Genomic DNA, 14,377 nt, shown 5'->3' with positions numbered 1-14,377 from the left:
TTAAAAAAAATCATGGTTCAAGCTTCTCTGCATTTGTACAGAAATATTTAACCCATCCTATTTTCTAGAAAAGAAAACAATCTGTCCGTGTTTTCTAATCCATGAATGTATCTCCAAATGCACACGTTTATCTTTTGTCTTACAAAATGTCTCTATAATGACAATGTCAAATGCACCACAAAACAAATTCTGCTCATTTCATAGATAAGAATGTAATTCTGTGATAAATGTAGTGCTTGGTGTGCAGAACTAAAACACCAGCTACATTCCACCTGCCCACACACACACGGTCATCATTCTTCCCTGTATTTAGTGCTGCTGGGGTCTGAGATTTCATTACAGATGTTTGATTCAATAACAACTCCAATGACTTTGGGTTAATTACTCAACGACAGCGTCGCGGGGAACGTCATCAATCACCAACCACTGACCTTCATCTTTCGCTCCTCTCACCCGTCCTGCTCACTGTGCAGACTAACCCTCTTTTCTCTTACTGAAGCTCAGCTTAAACTCAGTTTGTCTGTCTGTCTGACATGTCGCTCTCACACCAGCATAATGCATAAACGTTGCTGCACGTTTGTTTTACATTTATTTTTCAAATCCGCAGACCTAAAATGATTTTTTACATCCTGAGTCTTTGCCTGACCAAAGTTCAGCCGTGCACTAAACAGTGTGTAAAAGAGATGTGGTGAGAGAAAGTCTTCAGACTGACAAGACAAGGAGTACGATTCTGCCAAAGCCAAGGTCAGTATCTTCCTGTCATGCTGAAATAGAGACGTTTAAGTGGATGAGAAGAAGACAAAAAAAAAAGAGCTACAGTGTGTGGATATACAGAGCAGTTTTCATTCATACTGAAATATTATTAAGAACTGACCATTTTCTTTTTGTTTTGTTCTATGGTGTTATATACAACAGAAAAAAAGATTAGGCATTTTTTTTCATTTCTCTGTCTTGTGAATAAATCTGTCACCTATCCTTGTGCTGCTGGTATTTAAAGACTTGTCACTAGTTTGCAGTATTATCCTAATGGTACCTGAAATAACATCTCACGATGCAAGGAGAGAAAAAAATTACACCATTTCCATATTACACCAAGAAGCTGTGCTGGCTCAGTAATAGGATTCTCATCTGCTGAGTAGAAGGTCTGAGGTTCAAATCCACCTTCTCACGACCCCCACCACAGATGTGGAAGGTTGTTTCAGGAAAGGCAAAAAAAAAAGAGCTACAGTGTGTGGAGATACAGAGCAGTTTTCTTATTTAAAAAAAATGAGCCAAATCATTATTAAAACTACTGCCATGACAACCACAGATGAAGGAAAAAACCAAAGTGATTGTCTCTATTGTTACTATGTACAAATATAGTACAATATACCTGCAGCTCATTATTTGTGTCCCTTTGTAAATGTTTGTATTTTAAGGTACAGAGATATTGGATTGTGATGATAACAGACGAGACGATGACATTAAAAAGCAAGACTCATATTATAGAACGTTTTAGTTGCTGTGAGCAGTGAGACAAAACTGTAGTTCTTTTTTTATATATCTGAAGGCAGTCGTACCATAAAAATGTTCAACCTGAGGAGCCAAGAAACATTTTGTTATTTTTCATCTTTCTTTCTGATGTTAAAGGACAGTAAAAGATACGGGAAAGAACTCTCAAGGTTAAGGCAAGTAAGAGGAAGAAGCACAAGGCCTAACAAGGTGTACAGCGTACAAGAAGAAGAGAGAAGAGCACATACTCTATGGTCTTATAATATTTATATTAAATATAATATATTTATATTTTTATTATTCACAGGGTCAGGATTAATTAGGATTAACTGTGATTAATAAAAAAAAAAAGAACAAAAATAACATCATTGTTACAGAATCACTAATGAGTTCCTTTTAACAGCCTGACTGCCACTCTGTTGAATTTGGCAGAGAGAGTGAAAACAGAGTAGCATTGATGTGATGAGAGTGTGTGTGTGTGTTCATGCCAAAGTGTGTGCTTCTTGTTTTTGAGGGAAGCGAGTGTGAGTGATTAGCTTCACAGTCAAGGCCTTGCTACAGCAGAGAGCTCATCTGTCGTCCTCAGAGATAAAACCAGGATCCAGACAGGAAGGGTGCACAGTCTGAGGCAGCCTGGAGGCTTAAAACAAGATTTGAAAACATAAAACAACCGACACAATTTAAGAACTAACCTACAGATAGTTTTTGCACATAATAAATTATATATTCAGAGCAAATAGGTTTTTTTTTATTTGTTTGTCTATGTGACAGTGAACGGCCGCACACTTAAATATTCTTAGACTAGATGGTAGCAGATAGCTATATCTTAAAAACAAAATATAATAAGTCTTTCTTTAATTCCTGCAAGTAAATAAATGTTGGAATAAACTAAACACACCCAGGTTTAACACTAAATTGTTTAGTGATGCACTGTGGGATTTTCAATATTAAATAATAAAGATTGTAACATAGATTACATGGTTGGGTACAGACTGGGAAACAGTGTGATAAATAATAACTAAGTGATAAGTTAATACCTGTGGATGTGGCCAACAACTGATGACCAATTTAGTGAGTCAGGTTAACCTAATCCTCACTCTCCATGTTTTTAGACCATAGGGTAGACTAAAGTACACATGTAAGGGACATATAAAAAGTACAGTCACTGCCGTTTACTGCCAGGGCCCAAATCTGTGGGCTTCATTTCATAAGCCTCTACGTGTACAAACTATCTGTTCCATATACATGTATTTATATAGAATATATGGAGAGAAAAAAATCCTTGTACATAAATCTTCAGATTTTTACCATCTGCAGTTTATTTGCACACGCAGATATGTTTAACTCAGTTGTTTTTTTCTTGCTCAGAGGGCCTCTGTTTCGAAAACCCAGGAGAGAAAGAAAACCATCAGAGAAATTGGATTTATTTCATCATCCTGAAAATATACAGTCGCTTTTCTCAGGTTCTGGAGGATATTTGTTGCAATTTAAACCCAAAATGCCTAAGCACAGGTCATTTGTCAAGTATGTAATTGTGTTTGGTCCAGAATCCAAAGTCTGCTCTCTTCCCACACTGCTATTTCTGGTTGCTGTTTGAATGTAGACTGTCCCAGAAAGTCACGTTCTGGTGACAGTCAGCGGGGATTTTGAGCTTCTCCATGCAGCTTATTATAGTCATAACTCTGCTCTTATGCTCAGTGTCGTAAAGCACAGATGCACAATGGGTTTGTTAATCTGACTGGGTCAATACATGATGTGTTTCTGTGCCAGGCAGTGATATAGTCAGGGGGATAGTCTGGGAGCTCAACAACCACTGCGTCCTTTTAAAATCACCTGGTAATTATACTTGGTCTTAGTTTGAAGACAGACCTGTACTGTATTACATTTTGGCGACAGATGGTCAAAAAGCATTCTGGGATATCTGCAGTGCCTGACAGTGAAGTGGCAGACGTGGTAATGTCTTTGTAAATGTCATTTGAAACTGAATGTTTGGGAAGGTATTTAATGATCATTTGGGTGCCTTGATGAAACATTTTCACTACAGGGTGTGCGCTTGGAAAAACTACTCATGGGGCCATGCATTGCATGAAAGACACATGCCTCCATCTAGCGGTAATAATTAGATATTGCAATTGGTCCTGACAGAAATAGCAACGTGTGGAATTGTATTGTGTCGATGGAAATTGATAAATAAATTAATTAGCCAAAACATTATTAGGAAATATTGGGCGTTTCCTATCAATGTGTGAACAGAATGTTTATTATAATATAGTATAAAAATTCAAATGAGCTTAGTAGAATTCTTATAATTATCCTCACTAATTTGCACTCGGACTGATCACGCGCTTTTGGTGTAGTGACGTCATACAAAAGCGGTGGAACAGGTAAAATAAAGAGTCGCGGCGTGTGACGTCAGATGCAAAAAAGTTTGCCGCGTGTTTTAAAAGCCGCAGTTGTACTGAGTTACTTCTATATGGCTACTCGGCCTGGTCGGGATGGACGAATAAGAAAGATAAGTGATTTTTGGAGTTTTGCCTTACTGTAAACATTTTGGCTTAGTGTGTTAATTTAGTTCAACAGCCTGAACATTGCTGAAGGTGGAAGAAAAGCTTTTCTTTCTTTCTTTACTAAAGTAACTTAAGTAATGATTGACCCATGTCAGGATGTTTGGGGAATGTGATCACTCATTAAATGTTTTACTGTTTTTAGTATTTAAAGAACCGCTTCAGTGAATTCCTAAAAGAAACTTGTAACATATTAAACTTGTAATCAACAATGTTTGAAATGAACAGATACGTCGGGATTGCTGCGCATGGAGACCAAGTTGTCTAGCATCAAAGTTACATTTCTGAAATTGAAAGACAAGGTTAGAGACAAACTCAGATTTTATATTTAATAAGAAAGTAATTCTATGACAAATGATGTGAACCATCACACTGAAGCTTCAGTAGCTAACATGACTCCTCTGGTTTATTTTCTAGATTGGTCATCCTGAAGATCTTCAACATAGTAGGGAACAACGTTTTTCTTTTATTCTTTGCGGCTGCCGTGCCGCTGCTGTGTTGTGCTGTCCTGGCCTGCCGTACCTAGCTGAACGTGTGTGTTTGAAACATAGCTATACAACAGCAAATGGCCACCTGTCTCTTTGGTTTGTTTCTATTCTGTTTTTCCTGTTCTGAGTTTATAGGCTGTAGAACCTGGGTTTTGGTCATGAGCAGGTTGTTGTGACTCTGGTCCCATTTTCATAGTGTGGATGTGGAACTGCTGAGCTATTAGGTAAATGTTGGCTCTGGGTCTGATTTCTGACCATGGTGGTTCAGTATTTGTAGTTAATGGAATGGCTGCAGTGTGTTGTTGAGTGTGAATGACTAGAGTGGTTTTAAGCTCAGCAGTTTGTAGTCATTCAGTGTGAATGATGTTCTGTCTCTATGTGCAGTAACAATTATTACTTTTTAGGTGCTGTCGACAAAGGGTGAGTCCAGAACTTTTTTTTTCTTTTCTCTCCGGATGGCCTTCCTGTCGGCCTCCGTCTGTCCCTGTCCTTTACAGTTTTAGAGTCAGGAATAAAGAGAGCTAGTTACCAATTATACATTGGTTTTTAGTTCTGTGTAATCTTGTTTAATCTAAATTAATCATTTAGACATGACTGAACGATGTGGTGTACAGTCATATGACTAGTACGTTTACTAAAATAGTTTAACCTATTTGAACAAAAACCTTATGGATGTCTGATGACATTGACTTCAAACCACTGGATCCTGAATGTCTTCAATGCTGTGGATGAAGAGCCATGCCAGGTGTGTACCCTTTTCCTTTTTCTGGGGGGTGGGGTTGGGCTTGTCTGGCTGCCATGCCATAACCTTTTTCTTTTCAGCTTTTTCTGGATGAAGACAACAGGAAGGAAAACATTAAATTGCAGTTAGTTGCACGGTTAAAATGTGACACACAAGTTAAGTGACGCTTGTCACTTTCTTTTCCAGCCGCCGAGCTGCCCTTACGCCCTATCATGGCCTCTTGCCATGACCTTTTTTTCCAGCCGCTGAGCTGATCATGAGTTCTATCCTTCCTGTCCTTGACTACTTATAAAAGTAATGCATCTAAAAATGCCTAGTTGTCGGTAAAGTAGACATAATAGCCACTGTTCAGTCTAAAATATGTAAAACTTAGAATGTTGTAGCAGCAGAATTTCTCCACTTTCAAATCTCTGTGTGTGTGTATGGGACCAGATGTTGGCAACCAAAAGGTTAGCTTAGTTTGAACTGTGACGGATGTCTTATTTTGGCTGCTGTGTTGAAAGACTGACGTCCAGTAATGGGTTCAGCGCCACTGTGGCGCTTCCTCTTGGCTGCCATGCCTACCTGTCTACTGTCCTATATTTCCCAGTGTGGCCATTAACATTTGTAGGTTACTGGCAGTTTTTAATAATTACAATTTTATGAATTTACGTTGCGGTTGTTTTCTACAATTCTGGACGTTGCGATCGTTTTCCAGAATTCCATATCCTGTTTGCGGTCCATTGCCAGAACATAATGGACATAATGGTCATCTTCCAGAATCCTGATGTCCTGTTTATGGTCCTTCTCCACAATTTTGGATGTCCTGGCAGTTTTCTGTTCGGTTGCTGTCCAGCGTGGCTACCAGAGTTCCAGCTTCATCAACCTACATGAATGTACACTATGTCATGTAAATTTGCTTGACTTTGTACTTTTGTAAATGTGTGTGTATATATGTAAATTGCTTGACCTTGTACTTTTTTAAATGTATACATGTAAATTTGCTTGACTATGTACATTTTCACTGTGTACCTATGTGATCCTGTCTGTGCTGTCAGTGTGTATGTGATGTTGACCTCTGGCCTCTAATGTTTGCATGACCCTCGGTGTGATCACTGGATACATGCAGGGCTAAATTGACACATTTTCAAATATGCTGGTGTAATCTGGTAGGCATGCAGGTTAGGTTGCGCATTTAGGTTCTTTAATAGAAACTATACTTGGCAAAGAGACAACCCTCAACTTGGTAAAGATTTAGTCCACAGTTGTCTGTTTTTGGTTTTTGTTATTATTTATTTATGTATTTATTGTTGTTTTAAAGTGTGTAGGCATTTTATTTACTTTAGATAAAGTCTCTGGGCCAACTCAATAGGTGGCTTAGCGTATTTGTTTAATCTTTTTATATTCTTGGGCCTCCATTCCTTTACAATGTTTAAAACTCAAAATAAACTACATTAAATTTAATGATTGTACTATCTTTCCTTCACTTAACTTTAAAGGGAAGAAAAAATGCAACTCAAACTAAATGACACACAGAACCTTAAACCAAACCAACCTATTCTATCCTGGCCCTTATTTCTGCAGCTTGGATTTTTTTTTTTTTTTTTTTACATTGGGATAAAACAAATCCATGTTTCCTCTTGTGTGCAGTTGACTTTTGTTTTATTTGTGACAAGTTGAAATTGAACGCTTTAATGTTAAGTACTTGCTTTAAATGTTGGCATTTAACTTTTTCATGTCAGCATTTTAATTTTACATGTCAGCATAAGTTTGGCATTTTGAGACTAACATGGTAGGGGACTTTATGTTATGATTGATTTCTAATCTGGTTGTGCTTTTGAGAGACGTCAATGTCATCAGTGTAAATGGGCAGAGCCTGCTTTAGTAGACAATTGTGATTTGATTGTTAAGGATTTTGAGTTTGTAGAATTAAGTGGAATGAATCATTTGTTTAGTATACAGTGCAATTAGCTAATATAAATATGTAGGGACATGGATATGTAAGAATAACTCAAACTAATGGGTAATAAAGGAATTAATGCATTTGAAAAGGGAATGCATTTCTTTCTTTAAAACAAGAAATATATAGACAGAGCGGGGGGAAGGAACAATAACGGTTATAGGTGGGAAAAACAATAGAGGTTAATTTATAAATGTTTCATTCACAAGGTTGCCCAATTTAAAAAAACAAAAAAAAACTTAAATTGATTTGTTTTGCAGTTACTAAACCAAGACAACAGCCTCTTGACTGCTGAGCTACTAACCACGAGCTCTGGCTTATGAAAAAGAACTATTGACGAAGGTTAAACAAGGCCATGTGAATTCGGCAATTCTCTCTAGCAGCATGAACACAACAGCGTTTGAAAGTTCCTGCTGCATATTTAGGCACATTTTGTGTTTGGTGCTTGGGATCTGTAAATAATGTAATCAAACATTTCTTTTCATCTTCATCCCACTGAAGCCACCAGTCACCAGGTTTCATCACATGATCCATTTTGTTATGGGATAATGTTGACATTAACAACTTCGTTAAATTAGGTTTGCTTGTTTAGGTACGTGCAATAATATACTAAAAACTCACCCCCAAAACAACCCAGAACAAACTAAAGGTATGAAATGGAGATTATATGGGTTATGTACGCACAGATGGAGCTTAATTCATTAGCTTGGTCATTTTTTAAATTTATATTATCAGGGACAGTGCAGGAAGACAAAGTTTATTTGTTCTTCATACAGAGTTTGTGGCAAATTTGCATCACTAGTCCCTGGCTTGGCTTTTCAAAAAAACAAAAAACAGAACAAATACAAACTCAAAATGGTAAACTGTGGGTGCAGCCTTTGTATTTAGTCAGTTAGACATTTGGGGATTAAATTTGAGTTGTGGAACTAGTAAATTTCCCTTTTGTTAACTTAAAACTGTACTCAGCCTTCTTAATGCTGAGCAGTGGAGGATTTTAGTTAAGACTCTTTTAGACATTAGTCATACACAGACATCTTTTTTAGACACATTGCCACAAATTTTGCTTGTATAAGGGTGTGGCAATAAGAGACATCTGAAACTCAACCACTAAAACTGGTGGAAGTTAGTTGAAAGTATTTAACTGCCTACAGAAACAGAGGGTCAAAGAAAGAGGAAGAGAGTGCATGCATGTGTGTGCATGCTGCAGGGAGGTGGGCTACACAGAGGCAACCAGGGGTGCTGAGGCTGACTGACAAGAGCCAGAACACTCGAGCAAACTCCTGTCCAGCTACTATGTTTATTTGGAGGACGGCCATTATCAGTCTCTTCTACTGCTACATCAAAATGAGCATCACATGCTGTCAGACCAAAGGTAAAGATGTTTTATATAGGAATATTCAGTGATGTCTTGCATGCTGAGAATGTGAGACTGACTTATAACGGTGTTATAGATATTTAAGTATAAATGTATACTTGTAGGTTTTAACTCAGGAAAATGTATTTTCTCTTAATAGTAATCTTGACTGAACACACTGTGCCTTTTGCAACTGAAAGAAAACTGTTTCTTGTAAAGATGGTCATAATTTGTTTTGTATTATTGTTAGGCATGCAACAACATTCCTGCATGATTAAACCAGTATTGTATTGGAGGAAAGAACTTAATCTACAACAGAAAAAGTCATGATTCATGTCTGTGTGCGTGTAGTGTAGTGATGTTTACTGAGTGTTAAATGACAATAGTTTGTGATGTTGAATAACTGGTGGGAGAAGCTGTTCTCCCCACTCTGTGACATACAGTACAGGTGGTCACCCTATGTGTGCTCTACAGTAGACGGTGACTTTAAAGGATGCTGTGAAAAATCAGGGTGAAATTCTAAGCTGATGTACTGCATGTTGAAATCATCTGGAACCTGCTGTGTTACCATGTGTTACTCCACCTTTGATTTCCTTGCCGTCTTTGAAGTCGGAGGCCACGTCTTATTGCTCGCAAACACAAGTCGGAGAGTTATGCTCCGAGATCTGTGTAGAAAGGCAAGGTCCGTGGGTATTACTGCAGTATGTGCTGGTGATTTTTCTGGATAATGTGTGCCACACTGTTGGTGTGTACCATCTAAGTCTATGTGCGTGAGCCTAATTTGGTTTGTGTGGGTAATTATTTAAGTAGAATTTGTCTTCTACAATCACAAGGCCTGTTTACAGTTGTGAGAAGATCAAAAAGAGGAGGGGCGGCTGCAGCAAACACTACTTTCTACAACTCTTTCAGTGATGTTCATCTCTTATTTGAGGTGAATTAACATACACATAAGTATAAAAATCAGAAAAAAGTACATGTCTCTCAACATCTTTTCCTTCTGCCATGTAGATCCTTCTGACAGGCATTACCTTTGAGCCCGGTGGAGAGGTTTCAGTACATGATGCTGAGTTGGCTTCTCTCCGCAAGACACAAAACCTGAAGGTCATCTGTGAGGAGATAGTACCCAGAAAGCCCTCAGACGTCCTTATGTTTGTCTCTCATCTTTCAAATAAAACCAAACAACTTAGTCAGGACGATTTTGAACGCACATTGTTGACTTTAGTGTACCTCGCCCAGCAGATGGTTAGTTCTATGACCAACTATCAACAAGATATGTGGGCAGAGTCATTTGTAAGCTTGTATGAAATTATCAAGCAGGACCTGATGCGCTGAACACAATTAAAAAAAAAAAAACAACTTTCAGTAGATGTTAAGGCTGAAAAGAATATTTTTTTATAGTAATTTTTATAGAGAAAACACATCAACAGAGTAAAGGGATTGATGATAAAATATTTGATACACAACACAAATTTCAATCAAACATGAGTATTTGTATGTACAAAATATACACTGGATGTGTTACTGAGGCTTCTTATACATCCCCTACTACTTACATTTGCATGCCTTCAGTGTCAATATACTCTTATATACTTTTAAAATAAATCCAGTATTATTATATTATCCAGTAATTTTTACCTTCCTCTTTTTTTTAGTTATTTAAGTTATTACAGTACAGTGTCTTTAATGGAGTACGCATTTAAGGTACAACGTGAACTGCTTCTGTGCTAATGTTCTTGTAAACTAAGTTTGCAACAGCTCATAGAGAGACACTACAAATGATCTGTGCTGGCTCTGAGTGCCCGAGCTGCTGCTTTGTCTCCAAGGAGCTGGTGTCTGCTCCAGATCCATCTAAAGAGCCAGAGACATCAGGAGGACAGAATGGTATATACCGTAGCCAGGAGGGCCAACGAAATCTGTTGCTGAAGGGAAGGTTGTAGACTTCTCCACATTCCAGTGTGTTGCAGGAGTCATCCTCGTGAGCTTTGTTCCAAGCAAGAATGCCTCGTTCATGCTTAGATCCTGTTGGACACATGTTAAATCTATTAAACCATATGTTCCAGTTGACTGAAGACAATGTTCCACTCAAACTGCACATGATGTCTTGTTTTCTCTTTTGTTGGGTGCCTGCACTCAGACATTTACAGATCTGCTCTCTGTCCGCGACATTGATGATCTCTCTTGCTCCAAAGAGACACAATGAGTGAACTAAGAAGAAACAAAACGGAGCCTATGCTACGATTACTTTGTGACGTGGTTAAAAGATCTTTGTTTTCATTTGAGATACACATGTGCCCCCAAACTGTTTAAATCAAAAAAGACAATTAAAAAAAAGAACCCAACATGTGCTGTTTAAGTGTCACATAAGGCTTCTTCTATTTGCTTAACCCTGGCTAATCACACATTTATTAAAGATCATTAACTTTGATGGTTGTGACTGAATTGTGCCAGAATCCTTCCTTTGTACCTTTAAAGGATATTTAAATAAGTGAAAATATTTTTAAAGCAACAATAACCTGACCAATTTTAAGATACCTGGAATAGTGTTGTCCAAGATGAAGCCTAAGAAGCCTCCAACAAACATACTGGTAGTCAGAAGTACCTGCAGCACCTGGTCAAGTTCGGTCACGCCTGAAACCATCACACACAAAAAAAAAAAATGTTCCCACAGCAAGAGAAAATCCAAGTATGTCATGTACTGTAATGTCATCATGTGTATTGTGGTTAGATACCTGTAGCAAACGAATTTGGGTTTTTCATTATCCAGTTAGGAATAACTAGGCCAGAGAATATAGAGAAGCCAAATATAAAGATGTTACGGGATGAATTCATATCTGCATACTGAAAGAAAAATGGTTAAAGACAACCAATTAGATCAGAAAAAAAATTGTCCCAAATAGTTACATTATTTTAATATTTACCTGGAGGGTTGAAACTCCCGCGGCAGAGATGACACCAAACATGACCATTAACATGCCTCCTAACACGGGTGATGGGATGGTGGTAAATATAGCACCCACTTTAGCAAACAGACCCATGATAATCATCAACACTCCACTTGTAACTATTACCATGCGACTGCCAACCTACAAAATAAAAATATAATTTATGCTGTTTAATCATCCCAAAGGCATTGAATGACCTGAATGCTATGAGTTCAAATCTTGACCAGCACATTCTTAAATGTCCGGTGAAATAAACCGGTCTTGCCTTTGTAATCCCAAGAGCTCCAACATTCTCACTGTAGGAGGTGGTGCCGTTGCCTGTACCCCAGGCTCCTGCCAGCAAACAGCCCAGTCCTTCGACGCCAATACCTCTGTTGATAGCATGTTTAGGAGGAGGCGGAGCACCAGAGAGTCTGGCACAGGCATGGTAGTCCCCGACAGACTCAATCATGGAGGAGATGACACCAGCCAGGATGCCAACTACTCCTGCCAGGCTCACTGTCGGCTTGCCCCACTGACCTACATTTAAAATCAACAAAAGGACTTCATTGTTGCGTGCGGTCATAGACCCAAATGCAGCACAAAGGAGACTCTCTTCAGGTACAGCAGGTTTATTTACAAAATGCCAAAACAACAAAAACTCACTTGGTCACAGGAACACTGCACAAACTACAAGGCATGTGCTTCTCTAACACATGGACTACGAACACTGACCACAAACTGGCCAATGAAGAATGGTCACAGTGAAGGAGAGAGGTAAATATACCCAGGGCACAAGGTGATGAGAGTTAGACTTGTGTCACCTTGTGATTACATTGACACCGGTGAATGTGATCACACTAACTCCACCCAGCAGACAACAGGAAGGGGAAAGCAGACAGCCCTGACATTAATATGAGATTTTTGGGACTTATTTTCACATTTTAAAAGTTGATTCGTTCTTTTAGGGTCTTACCTGGATACGGGAAACTGAACCAGGAAGCTTGGCCTATAACATCTCCCTTTAAATCCGCGCCAGCTCCCCCCACTGCCTGGGGCCAGCAGGAAATACATTAAAGCTGGTCAGAATGTAACAGATGAGCCAGGAAAATGTGATGCCCAGCAAAACCTACAATTTTACAGACAAACAAAATGAGCTAAAGTAAACTGTGAACCCCCGGAGGCCTCTGTGTAAACATGAATGGCAGATTATTTAATACGTACCGGGAGAATCTGAAAGACGTAGACACGAGTGGTGTGCAGTTTCTTGGCCTTGCTGTACTTAGGAAAAGGCACAGGTATGTGTCGAAGGTACTGTGAAAACAGAATGATCAGCGCTGTGGTCCTGTGTGAGAGAGGAATGTGAGAAAATTACTGTGTTTATTTGTATTTGTTATTTGTATAATATGAAATCAAATGTCATTTGTTTGTATGTCACACTAAATGAGTGCCACACTAAAATTAGTAAAAGTCACATTTTGAAGTTGATTTATGAATTAAAAATAAATGTAAAGGGATCTGAAAATCTGAAACCTAACGTTACAACTGACCTATGGCATTAAGTTCCAAGTATAAAAATTATACCCACATAGAAGAGATGCCCCAGTGGTTGCCAGCGCTTGTTCCAGCTGAGTCAAACAGTGACAGTCCAATGAGGGAGATCGTTGGAGCGATGGTGAGGGGACCAATGAAGCGTAGAAAGAGACCAATGAGGCCAGAAAAACCAACGAACACTTGGAAAAGTGAACCTACCATTATGGAGCCCTGGAGCTAAAGACAGAATAAAATGATAAAATTGAGAAAAATAAATAAAAAGAAAATGGATGAAACGTTTTGGTTCGTGGATTTGTCAATTCGTGGATTTGTCAATTGTCATTTAAGTTGGGGGAGGAAAATCTTTTTTAAAAAAATGCCCTCTTTTCCAAAGACTTATAATTAAAGTGGTCATCAAACATTTAATAACGCCAAGGCGTAATGTCAGATTCACACTACATTTTCTGTTGTTCACAGCAGTGCATCCCAAGCCCTGTGCGGTGGGTTCATGTCCTGTGAGGGAGATCACCATTATCCAATTTCTTTTTATTGGTCCAAAAATATTCATATATGTTCATATATTCAATTGATTTGTAGGTCAAAGAGAAATACTTCTCTCTAAATGAAAACAAAACAGTGGAATTCTTTTGAACAATACATTCATAATGCACAGCTAACCACCATGCACTGACCAGTCCATAGCAATTCCTGATTATTATCTGTTAAACAAATACAGCAAAGTACAACTGGGGACACATTACATGTATCATCTGTGTCATCTGCACTAGTGTGAGAATGAATCTGTGAAAATCCTTCAGCTGCTACACTCCTCCTTGACGACATCCCTGACTCTTTTCTGATTCTTCATTTTCCTCCTGACAAACAGCTTTAACACAAATAAAAAAAACCTTTTTGTATAGCCATTATATTATAAATAAAGGATATGTATGGTTATATATACATTTATTATTCTTATTATTATTATCATCCATAGCACATAATCAAACCATTTTAACATAACTTCAGCTGTATCTAAAATACCATCTAAAGCAGAACATACTAGTAGTATGTCTATATCAATCTATACTACTCACCTTAGCTTTGACAATTCTTTTCCATGATATACCTTCACATTTATGCATTTAGCAGACACTTTTATCCAAAGCAACTTACAGGGGAAGGATTAAAAATCAAGCATGTGGTTTCTCTGGGAATTAAACCCAGGACTCTCTGCTCTCTGCTTCCGAGGCAGGCCTGGTAACCACCACACTATGGAACCGACAGCTGATATGTTGTGTGACTGAATAACTGTATGCCTGAATAATTACCACAGCTATGCACGTCA

The 14,377-nt window shown here is 38.3% G+C and overlaps 1 protein-coding gene across 1 annotated transcript in view; it reads right to left on the bottom strand.

Moving 5' to 3' along the window:
• Positions 1–9,915: 9,915 nt before the first annotated feature.
• The window catches only part of slc23a4 (solute carrier family 23 member 4), a 7,793-nt gene continuing 3,331 nt past the window's right edge, over positions 9,916–14,377 (bottom strand). Inside the window, 9 exon segments of the mRNA XM_008311844.2 lie at positions 9,916–10,597; positions 11,111–11,206; positions 11,308–11,416; positions 11,497–11,661; positions 11,786–12,039; positions 12,476–12,532; positions 12,535–12,628; positions 12,724–12,844; positions 13,088–13,269. Coding sequence (XP_008310066.1) covers positions 10,335–10,597; positions 11,111–11,206; positions 11,308–11,416; positions 11,497–11,661; positions 11,786–12,039; positions 12,476–12,532; positions 12,535–12,628; positions 12,724–12,844; positions 13,088–13,269 — 1,341 coding nt within the window. The 3' untranslated portion in view covers positions 9,916–10,334.

This window comes from Cynoglossus semilaevis, chromosome 6, assembly GCF_000523025.1.
Source record: "Cynoglossus semilaevis isolate Cse_v1.0 chromosome 6, Cse_v1.0, whole genome shotgun sequence".
NCBI classification, from domain to species: Eukaryota; Metazoa; Chordata; class Actinopteri; order Pleuronectiformes; family Cynoglossidae; genus Cynoglossus; species Cynoglossus semilaevis.
Note: the sequence above shows the minus strand (reverse complement) of the source record. Positions and strands in the feature narration are given on the sequence as shown.